This window comes from Dendrobates tinctorius, unplaced genomic scaffold (assembly GCF_039654945.1).
Source record: "Dendrobates tinctorius isolate UK_male_01 unplaced genomic scaffold, ASM3965494v1 ptg000342l, whole genome shotgun sequence".
Classification (NCBI taxonomy): Eukaryota; Metazoa; Chordata; class Amphibia; order Anura; family Dendrobatidae; genus Dendrobates; species Dendrobates tinctorius.
In genome coordinates, this window is record NW_027362008.1 from 5,883,186 (window position 1) to 5,895,391 (window position 12,206).

The following is a 12,206-nucleotide window of genomic DNA, read 5'->3' on the forward strand; positions in this document are numbered from 1 at the left end:
AGCTGGAAGACGTAAGCTACAGGCTATTGGATTAATAATCTCCGCAATTTCATACGGACCAATGAACTTCGGAGCCAACTTGGCAGAGGGAACCTTGAGCCTTATGTTGTGTGTGGATAACCAGACCTTCTCCCCAACCTGAAACATAGGACCTGAGACCCTTTTTTTGTCTGCAAAAACTTATATCTTCCCTTAGCCTTGGAGATGTTTCGACGGACCTCAGCCCAGAGACCTTTCAAAAGCTGCACAGACCCTTCAGCCGCAGGACAACCAGAGTCCAAGCGAGAGAACTCCCCAAAATGCAGATTAAACCCATAGTTAACAAGGAAGGGAGACATACCAGTGGACTGACTCACACGACTGTTGAAAACAAACTCAGCCAAAGGCACCAATCATTCTGCCTGGTAGAGGCCAAACACCTCAGAATTTGCTCCAGGGACTGCTTAGTATGTTCAGTTTGCCCATTAGACTCAGGGTGATAAGCCGAGGAAAAAGACAAAGCAATCCCAAATTTTTTACGAAATGCCCTCCAAAACTTGGCCACAAACTGCACACCTCTGTCAGATACCACATTCATCGGCACAGCATGCAGACGGACCACGTGTTGCACAAACAGCCTGGACAAGGTTTCAGCCGAGGGCAAAGCGGATAAGGGTATGAGATGAGCTTGTTTAGAAAATCTGTCCACCAGGACCCACACAAATGGTATTACCCCTGGATGAAGGGAGATTGGTGATAAAATCCATGGACACATGAGTCCATGGTCTATCAGGAATTGGCAAAGGCACCAATTCCCCGGCTGGCCAGCAATGAGAGCTTTTAGAACTTTTAGAAGGGGCACAAACCTCACATGCAGACACAAAATTTCTGACATCATCAGCAACTAATGAGGGCCACCAAAAATCCCTTAACACAGCCTCCTGAGTTGCTGAAATTCCCGGATGGGCACTCTACACTTATTCATGGAACTCCCGAAGGTGCCTAAGATGAAATTCTTCTGGGACAATTTCCCAACCAGCTTAGAACTAGGAGCAAGAGGCTTGGCCTGAAAAATCTCTGATGAAATCTCAGCCACAACCACCCCAGGTTGAAGAATGGAGGATGGAGGCTCGGGAGGAGACACTGGATCAAATCTTCGGGCGAAATGTAATAGAGAATTGAAGCTGGGAAAAAAAAAGCGACCACCGAGCCTGCCTTGGAGTTAATCTTTTTGCAGACTCAATGTGGGCTAAATTTTTATGATCCGTGATGACAGTAATAGGATGAGCCGCCCCCTCCAAAAAATGCCTCCACTCCTCAAAAGCCAACTTGAAAGCAAGAAGTTCTCTATTGCCCACATCATGATTTTGCTCTGCTAAAGAGAACTTCTTGGAAAAGAAAGCACATGGTTTGAGATTAGTCAAAGTGGCGAGTCTCTGGGACAAAACTGCCCCCACCCCCACCTCAGAAGCGTCAATCTCCACAATAAAAGGTTCAGATGGATTCAGCTGAACCAACACCAAGGCTGTCATAAAACACTCTTTCAACTTCAAAAAAGATTCTACAGCAGACGTGGACCAATTTTTTACATCTGTCCCCTTCACCGTGAGATCAATAAGCGGCTTAACCACAAGAAAAACCCCTGATGAGCTTCCCGTAGTAGTTTGCAAACCCCAAGAAGCATTGCAAACGCTTCAAATCCTGGGGCTGAACCCAATCCCTAATAGCCTGCACCTTCTTGGGATCCATGCGAAACCCCTCATTAGAAACAATTGAACCCAAAAATGACAGTTCTTGTACAAAAAATTTACATTTTTCCAATATTGCAAAGAGTCAGTTCTCCCTGAGTCTCTGAAGAACAATACGTAACTGTTACAAAATGGGTCTGACCATCAGAGGAGTAGGAAGAAAAAAATGGATAGCACTCGACTTTTTGTGAAACGGTGCTAGTGAAAGGAACCTGAGGTTCCATAAGCATAAGTTCAGAGAAAATCACTGCACTCGTACAAGAAAAATAATGCTTCAGGTGAGTATTTATTTGATGCTGATAGGTGAAGCAACAATTTAAACGACGTTTCGGCCAATCATTGGCCTTTATCATATAGTTGCCCTTTGAAAAAAGCATCATGGGAAAACCAGGTAAGTAGTGTCACCGCAGGGACACAGGAGTGTCTGCATCCTCCACTGCGCCACCAATGAATCAAGCCCATACTCCCTGGAGACCGGCTCCTCCTGAACTCATTGCTTACACAATTGGCATTAACTCAAAACTGGACCCAATAGGCTCAAGTAGTGTCAACGCAGGGACACAGGAGTGTCTGCATCCTCCACTGCGCCACCAATGAATCAAGCCCATACTCCCTGGAGACCGGCTCCTCCTGAACTCATTGCTTACACAATTGGCATTAACTCAAAACTGGACCCAATAGGCTCAATGTCATATTTCTTTGCGGTGACACTACTTACCTGGTTTTCCCATGATGCTTTTTTCAAAGGGCGACTATATGATAAAGGCCAATGATTGGCCGAAACGTCGTTTAAATTGTTGCTTCACCTATCAGCATCAAATAAATACTCACCTGAAGCATTATTTTTCTAGTACGTGTGCAGTGATTTTCTCTGAGCTTATCAGAGGAGTAAACTAAGATGTTGTCAAGGTAAATAACCACAAAGCGACGGATAAGGTCCGCCAACACCACATTAATAAAATTTTGGAAAATGGCCTGGGCATTTGTCAGGCCGAAAGGCATAACCAGATTTTCAAAAAGACCTTCTGATGTGAGAAATGCTGTTTTCCACTCGTCCCCCTCTCGAACCCTTATCAAGTTATAGGCTTCCCGTAAATCCAATTTAGAAAACCACTTCGCCCCCGATAATTGGTTACAAAGATCAGGGATGAGAGGGAGTGGGTAAGTTTCTCACAGTGATTTTGTTAAGTTCCAGAAAGTCAAGGCAAGGACGCAAACCACAATCTTTTTTTTCACAAAGAAAAAGTCAGCCGCCACAGGAGAAAGAGAAGGATGGATAGGCCCCTTATGGAGACTCTCAGCAATATACTCCTTCATGGCCAGCCATTCAGGACCAGACAGATTATACAACCGGGCCTTGGGCAACTTAGCCCCAGAGATAAAATCAAAAGATTGATGTGGCGGTAGAACCTCAGCCTCGCTTTTGGAGAACACATCTTCAAAGTCTTTCAGGTACTCGGGAATACCTTCCAGACCAACATACGACACAGATACAGATGTCAAGGGTTTAGCTAAGGACACAGATTTACAACATTTGTTGGTACAGTTTGACCCCCATCGAACAATTTCCCTGGTTTCCCAATTAATAACAGGGTTATGACGTTGTAACCAAGGCATTCCCAAAACCAACCCCACAGGTAAATTGTCCAGCACAAAGCAACTTATATTTTTGACATGAACTGGGCCCACCTTGAGTGAGAAGACCTCTGAGACAAAGAGAATCCCCTTCATGGTGAGAGGAGAGAAGTCACTGGCCATAATTTTGTCTGTAGTCTCAAGCCTAACTGTCCCTATCTTACATTGAGTCATCAAGTGAGAGTAAATCAGGTTGATGGTAGAGCGACAATCAACCAAGGCCGTGGTGATAAACAGATCACCGCCTACCCCCAGCTCCACTTTGAGTAGAATCCTTGAGAATGAGGAAAATTGTACCTGAGGGTCTGGGTAACTTCCTCGACCACTACCCAGACCTAGACATTTCCCGATGGCTTGACAGATGAAGGGCAAGAAGGACAGTCCGTTTTCCAGTGACCTGGAGCTTCACAGTAGAAACATAGCTGTTTTTCCCCTGCAGCGCCTCCTCTCCTCCTTGAATGAAAGGGCTCCCACGTCCATGGGTTCTGTAACCGACGATGTATCTATCATCTTGCTGGAATATATAGGGGTTTGCATCATCCCCTGGCACAAAGCCTACGGTCAGCCTGTGTCATGGCGTCCTCAAGGGAGTCAGGAGAAGGACGTCCTTCAGGCGTTCAGATAGGCCCCGGGGGAACAAACCCCTGAGGGCTGCATCATCCCATGATACTTCTGCAGCCCAACGTCTGAACTCTGAACAGAACCATTCTGCTCAGTGCTTTCCCTGTGCCATACTCATAACCATGTCCTCAGTCAAATGCACACGATCAGGCTCATCATAAATGTACCTGAGGGCCTCAAAAAAAATCGATCTACAGACACTCTTTCGGGGGCCATAGGAGAGAGAAAGCCCAAGCCTGCGGAGCCTCCCTTAATAACGAAATAATGACTCCCACCCTCTGACTCTCATCCTCCAAAGAACGGGGTCGCAGTGAAAAAAAACAACTTACACCCTTCCCTGAAAGCCCCCACCCCCAAAAATGTGTGTCCCGAGAGAAGGTGTCAGGTAATTTAACCAGTGGTTCAGGAGTGATAAGAGAGACATCACCGTCACCCCGAGCCCCAGAGGAGAAAGCACTCTGCACGGCAGCAGCAACCTCCCTCTGCACTTGTTGCTGAGACTGAGCCAGGGTTCTCTGCTCAACAGACAGCTTTTGCATCACCTGAGTGAGATTGCTAACCTGTTCAGGTAGAGCACGCAGAGGATCCATAACACACACAAATGTCCCAAAAAACCACACACAGAAAGAGGGAAAAACTTTTAGAGGTCAGTGATAAAGTGATGGGCACCGTATCAGACTCACCAACAGAGACTGTGGTTTTCGTGATTCCTACAACCCAGGTGTAATTTCCCAATGGGGAACTACGAAAGTGACAAAAATAATAAAAGTCAATGAAAATAATATTATTAAACCACCTGTATTTTATGTTTTTCATGGACCGGGGTGTAACAAAGGCGCCAAGAGCTGTAGACGGAGAACGACGGATATACGTGCAAAATGAAAAACTTCACTAATGGGACAAGAAAAGAGAATAAATTATGAGAAGTAAAAAAAGGCTGGTTTTATTAGAGAATAGTCATAAAAGATAAAATCTCACAGACATAGAATATTAATGCCCAAGGTAACAATTGTACAATAATGTAACAGCGTGTTCCTCATACTGTACCATGAAGGCTAGAAGAAGACCGAGCAGATGCTACACGACTTCCATTCCACCCCTAAAAGTAGCAGATGCCACTTCTGTCCCTTCTCAGGGAGCTCCCCTTATGTAGACCTGGGTTCCCAATCCCCTTCTGACCTCACAAGGGCCACCGGCTGCATCCAAGTCCACTATGATAGGGGTTATGGAGGCAGCTGAGCACACTCACACATGTATGATCACCGCTCAGGTTTATTCCTTGTGATTGATTGCAGTCAGAAGCAAATATGCTCATTGTCTATGTGCAGGGGTCATAAAATAAGGTCCTACGTGGGAAAGGGAGGAGATCATGGCGCTGACACCCTCCTGTAGATGACGCTAGCAGTTTAACCCCTTAGAAGCAGCTACCTTGGCATCTAAGCGGTTAGATACCTACGAGATGCAGAGGAATTGTGAGGGCCGCTGGGGGATGATTACACTGTGTTCCAAATTATTATGCAAAAAATATTTCCTCATATTTTCTCTAAATTACCTCTATGAATTGCAGTCATTGTTACTTTCCAGTCATCTACTATTCTAGTATAATTGCAATGTTTTTGAACAAACTGCCTATGAAAACAGTATATTTTTACAAATAATAAACACTCACAATGCATGTTCCAAGTTATTATGCACAGCAGAGTTTTCAACCTTATTATTTTTATTTTGAACAAAAAAATGGTCACTTGTGACATTAGAAGCATTATCAGCTTATTACACAATGACATCAAACAGTTTTCAAGTCAAAACTTTCTTCTCGGTGATGTTCCAATTGGACATAGGAGCCCTTGTTGGAAAGAAGCTTCTGAACTCTCTCATCCATTGAATTTGTCAGTTTTTGGATGGTTTGTGCTTCAGTTGTTTTGCCTGTGGACAGAATCCCCTCCCAGAGCTGTTGCTTAGATGTGAGCTGCCTCCCGCCATCATAGACGCTCCTTTTGATGATGCTCCAGAGGTTCTCAATGGGGTTGAGGTCAGGGGAAGATGGTGGCCACACCATAAGTTTGTCCTCTTTTATGCCCATAGCAGCCAGAGATGCAGATGTGTTATTTGCAGCAGGAGACGGTGCATTATCAGGCATGACAATGGTCTTGCTGCGGAAAGCACGGTTCTTCCTCTTGAACCATGGCAGGAAGGGCTGTTTTAGAAACTCCACATAGATTATGGAGTTCATCTTTACCCCTTCCGGGATCCTAAAGGGGCCGACAATCTCTCTCCCCATGATTCCAGCCCAAAACATTACTCCACCTCCTCCTTGTTGGCGCCTTAGCCATGTTTTCATGGGGTGTCCATCAACCAGCCATCCTCCACTCCATCCATCCTCTTTGGTCAGACCTCATCTGGAATATTGTGTCCAGTTTTGGGCGCCACATTTTAAAAAAGACATCAACAAACTGGAGCAAGTTCAGAAAAGAGCGACCAGAATGGTGACCAGTCTGCAAACCCTGTCTTATGAGGAAAGGTTGCAGGATTTGGGAATGTTTAGTTTACAAAAGAGAAGACTGAGAGGAGACTTAATAGCTGTCTACAAATATCTAAAGGGCTGTCACATTGTAGAAGGATCAACTTTATTCTCATTTGCACAAGGAAAGACTAGAAGCAATGGGATGAAACTGAATGGGAGTTAGAGTGATCAATGAGTGGAACAAGCTGCCACGAGAAGTGGTGAGTTCTCCATCAATGGAAGTCTTCAAACAGAGGCTGGACAGACATCTGACTGGGATGATTTAGCGAATCCTGCTTTGAGCAGGGGGTTGGACCAGATGGCCCAGGAGGTCCCTTCCAACTCTATGATTCTATGATTCTATGACCATCGAGCATTGCACGGCACTCATCGGTGAACAAAACAGTTTGGAAGTCAGTCTTCATGTATCGTTTGGCCCACTGGAGCCGTTTCTGCTTGTGTGCAGTGGATAGAGGCGGGCGACAGGATGGCTTACGCACAGCTGCAAACCCCTGAAGGACCCTGCATCTTGTTGTTTGGGGGACAGTGGAGGCACCAGCAGCTTCAAAAACTTGTCTGCTGCTATGACAAGGCATTTTTGCAGCTGCTCTTTTAACCTGACGCAATTGCCTGTTGGAAAGAGTCCTCAATTTTTCCTTATCACCACGCACACGTGTGTGCTGGGAATCCGCGACATACTTCTTGATTGTGCGATGATCACGATGAAGTGTCTCGGCAATGTTGATTGTAGTCATGCCTTGATCTAAATACTCCACAATTTGTTGCTTCTCAGCAGCCGACACATCCTTTTTCTTTCCCATTTTGGCAAAAAATGTAGACTGCTTAAAGGGAATCTGTCACCCTTTTTAGCCCCTATTAGCTGCCGGCATAGACATCGGGGACTTATCTACAGCATTCTGTAATGCTGTAGATAAGCCCCCGATATAACCTGAAAGAAAAGAAAAACACATTATATTATACTCACCGAGGTGGGCGGTCCGGTCCGATGCGTGTCGCCATCCCGTCCAGCGCCTCCCTTCTTCATGCAATGATGTCCTCTTCTCCCATCCTGTAATGGCTCTGGCGCAGGCGCATTGCTCTGCCCTGTTGAGGGCAGAGCAGAATTCTGCACTGCGCAGGCGCCAGACCTCTCCCGACGCCTGCGCACTGCAGGACTCTGCTCTGCCCTCAACAGGGCAGAGCAATGCACCTGCGCCAGAGCCATTACAGGACGGGAGAAGAGGACGGGATCGCATGAAGAAGGGAGGCGCTGGACGGGATGGCGACACGCATCGGACCGGACCGCCCACCTCGGTGAGTATAATATAATGTGTTTTTCTTTTCTTTCAGGTTATATCGGGGGCTTAGCTACAGCATTACAGAATGCATTACAGAATGCTGCAGATAAGCCTTCGATGTCTATGCCGGCAGCTAATAGGGGCTAAAAAGGGTGACAGATTCCCTTTAATAATGTGGCACAGACTTCTTAAGTAGTCTTGCCTTTATTTGGACACACCTGCCAAACTAATCTGCACAGGTATCTGCAATTGCTTTCAGTGATATAAAGAGCCCTGACACACATCACCATCAATGAGTTTAAATGACAAACAAAAAAATTCTAACCTTATCACTCCGAAACTCTTTTTGCATAATAGTTTGGAACACAGTTTAGAATTCTCCTACTGGGACTAACAAAATGTTAGAAACTATTTATAAACATATAAAAATAAAACATAAACATTTTCCATTGGTTAAAAAAAAAATCTTAAAATGAATTCAAAAAATATTTGCACTGCGCATAATTTGTCTTGCTGCATCTTTAATCGTGCAAGTTATGAAAGTATTGTGATATTTATGCCACGCAATGAATCGGGTCAGAAGACTAAGGAAAAAGACAAGAATGGCCCAATTTTTGTCATATTGCCTCCACACATCCCCAAAAATGATCAAAAAACTGTATGCGCCTACTATGACAACCGCGGCTTCTCCAGCAAAAACAGCGCCATGTGCCGGATGATCGGACGCTATGAGGCGCAGAACGTGGCCGCACCGAACCATTGGTGACTGTTGAAAGTCTTCTTTCTGAGCCACAGAGGAAATTCTCCGGCTAGAGATGAGCGGATCTGACAAGATTCAAATTTTCCTAATCGTGCAGATTTTATATGGAGACAAGATTCGTATTCTCTGTGAATTGAGTGTGACTTATGTCAGAGGTCTCGCCAGACCACACAGTGATATAAATGTAGGATGTAAAAAAACTAACTCTCAAAGCCCATCTTCACGGCTCAGCTGATCTGTGGCCCCTGCAGCCCGCTGCCTGGTCCTTGGCGCCTCTTCTTTTCAGCTCCTGGTGCGGCCATTGTCACTGAGGTGATATATGATGTCATACTGTGATGTCACACCGTGTGCTGCAACGGCTCGGTGCACAGTGATGGCGGGGATCACTGCACCAGGTCCAAGGCTTACAGTAAAGGAGCCAAAGAATATGTGTGCGACAGGGCAAGAAGAAAGGATCAACACCGAGGCCCAAGCAGCAGACGGCGGGGATAGCGGGACCGGTGAGTATCCTCGAGATCTTATTCTTCATTATTTTCCTTGTCCTCTGCGATTCAGCACGATGCACCCAGAGTGAAGCGCAAAAATCCACAATCTGGAGATAAATATGGATTTATGTAAAGATGAGACTTCAGTTCCACCTAAACGTTCTCATCTGTAATATTCTCATCCAGATCATTCTCTCCACACGGTGGACGTTGCAAAGACTTTGCGGCCTTGTTCACACATGCAAACGTGCTGCTTTTTACACTATGATATTTTTTACAGGAGTTGGCACCTAAATAGAAAATAACCGTCTGCCCTGATTATTGCATCTACTGTTTTTCATGTGTTTTTGGGGAATTCTGCATATAAAATCGTATCTGTGTATTTTCAGACTCCCCATAAAAGTCTGGTGGAAAAACTCCTTAAAAGCCCCCCCCCGATGAGCAGCGTCTGTCTCCGCAGAGTGGGCCGCGGCGCCCGACAAATCACCTCCGCTTTGCATGAATTGCTGAACGCAGCTGATTTTCTGCACTAAAAGTACAGAGGAAATAATGCGACATTTAGGTTACGTGAGGACTTACTGCTTCCTGGTTTTTTATCACCCTGAAAATATTTTTTTTTTCTTATTTTTCAAAACATTATGTACCATAATAAAAAAACACAAAGAGAGAAAAAAACAACACATCAAGCCCTGTGTGAGGAGAAAAATATAAAAAGCAGAAACAAACAAAGCAGAAAAATTAAATCTGTCTGCCCCCTTGTGGGTTATGGGGTTTGGCTTATAGGACCCCCCACTGTCTTATATGGATGTGCAGGTGAGCGGCATACGCTGTACTGCTGTTATACGGCTATAGAGTGCAGACGTGAAGCTTTGTGGTGCCACACATCTCTCCTGTTCCTCAGGATCGGGTGATGCCACTGTCACCTGACGATTATTATTACAGTTTACTCCCCTCATTCTGGTTTAGGGCAGCGTTCTCTCCTGATTGTGGCTTTATTATGTAGTTTCTTTTGGATTTTCTTTATTTCATTAATAGAAGAGAAATGTTTGTGATGTTCTCAAGGCGCCGGTGTCCGACACAGCGATGGTCTGCTGGGGTTAGTATGATTTCTCATGTTTACATTGATACTCCACGTCCCACAAAGAAAAGATGAAAGAGTAATATTTTTTAGAATTATGATATGAGGATTCAGTCTTCATGGAGGTCAGTAAGAGATTCTTTTCACATATCCATTTATTCGAGGACCAACACCTTTCTGAGTATAATTGTCCATTGCTCAGTTTCCAGCAATAATCTTTCTTCGATCTGGAAAACACAAGTGACAAAATGGAAAACGTCAGTGAACGTTCCTGTACAGTCCTCAGGTTGTGACACATTGCTCTGCTCATCCCAATAATCTCTACAGGATCCATAAAGGAACCATGCATGTTGTCTGCAGTGGGACTCGCAGCAGGCACATGGGGGGCTTCCTCCCACCGCCGTAACCTGCCTATCCTTCTCTCGTCATAGGCTTGTCATGAGGGCTTGTGTTACCACCTTGCATTTTACCATACAATGGACTGAAAAATTGGGAAAAGAGATTCCAAGTGCCCTGAAATGAGAAAAACTCTGCACTTCCCTCATTGTTTTTTGGGCTTTGCTTTTGTCATTAGCAGTGATCTTCCTTTAGCGGGCGTGTATTTGCATTGCGGTCTAACATTATGGATCTGTACCTGCATTCTCTTATTGTCAGTGCAACCACTGGTTAATGTTGTATGAAATGGGTGGCATGTTACATGGAAAATTGTGTTTGATATTAATATTTAATGCCCCCATTTTCTATACGGTGTGCTATTAGAGCATTATATTTATAATGTATGGTTCTATCTTTTTCCATGATCAGCAGCTGTTCCATATTCCTTAATTCAGGTGGTATTATCCTGTCTGGGCTCTGTACTTCCATGTAGGACAAGTCCTTATAGCTGCATTGGCACGTTGCAGGTGTTTTATATTTGATATCATTAATACATTTGTATTATTTTGTTGGATCATATTGTTCCTTCGTTATCTGTATTAGTTTATATACTAGAGGGAGATTCAAAAGCTGTGGGACAAGCAGAAGTTGGGAGACAGTGGGCATCGCCGGGTTTGGGGGCAGTAGAATTTCCAGTCCCTGGTTGGGATCTTGTGGACTAGCGGCATCTCATTGTGGCCACCTACCTGGAGTTGCTTTAAGACAGTGAACAGAATGAATAAAGCTAATTGAGTCGTTAGCCTGTCTAGGTGATTAATACAACCCTCAACCTCAGATCTTCACAGAACGTATGGGGGAAGAGACCAAATTGGATTTAGTAACAGATATTCTCACAAAATGAGAATATCAACAAAAAGTGAGTTTATTTCCGTTCTTCACTACAGACAGTGACTCTCCTCTATTCTCTAGAGTCATTACACACAGAGTGATCTATGTCATGTGTTTATTCCTGGTAATGTTGATGATTATGGCTTACAGCCAATGAGAACCCAAAAGTCATTATCTCAGGAAATTACAATACTTTATAACAGTGGTCCCCAACCTTTTTTGCATCAGGGACCGGCTTCCAGCAAGACCATTCATCCATGGCCCAGCGGGGTGGAGGTGGGGCGGGGGGGGGTGGGCATATATATATATATATATATATATATATATATATACAGCTGTGGCCAAAAGTATTGACACCCCTGCAATTCTGTTAGATAATACTCAGTTTCTTCCTGAAAATTATTGCAATCACAAATTCTTTATTATTATTATCTTCATTTAATTTTTCTTAAATGAAAAATCAGAAAAAGAATTGTCCTAAAGCCAAATTGGATATAATTCCACACCAAACATAAAAGAGGGTGGAAAAAAGTATTGGCACTGTTCGAAAAATCATGTGATGCTTCTCTAATTTGTGTAATTAACAGCACCTGTAACTTACCTGTGGCACCTAACAGGTGTTGGCAATAACTAAATCACACTTGCAGCCAGTTGACATGGATTAAAGTTGACTCAACCTCTGTCCTGTGTCCTTGTGTGCACCACATTGAGCATGGAGAAAAGAAAGAAGACCAAAGAACTGTCTGAGGACATGAGAAACCAAATTGTGAGGAAGCATGAGCAATCTCAAGGCTACAAGTCCATCTCCAAAGACCTGAATGTTCCTGTGTCTACCG

The 12,206-nt window shown here is 44.3% G+C and overlaps 1 protein-coding gene across 1 annotated transcript in view; it reads right to left on the reverse strand.

Annotated features, from left to right (window-relative positions):
- Positions 1 to 7,916: 7,916 nt before the first annotated feature.
- The window catches only part of LOC141074888 (C-type lectin domain family 12 member B-like), a 209,760-nt gene continuing 205,470 nt past the window's right edge, over positions 7,917 to 12,206 (reverse strand). The window contains exon 7 of the mRNA XM_073562196.1: positions 7,917 to 10,334. Coding sequence (XP_073418297.1) covers positions 10,127 to 10,334 — 208 coding nt within the window. The 3' untranslated portion in view covers positions 7,917 to 10,126. The remainder of the gene's footprint in view (positions 10,335 to 12,206) is intronic.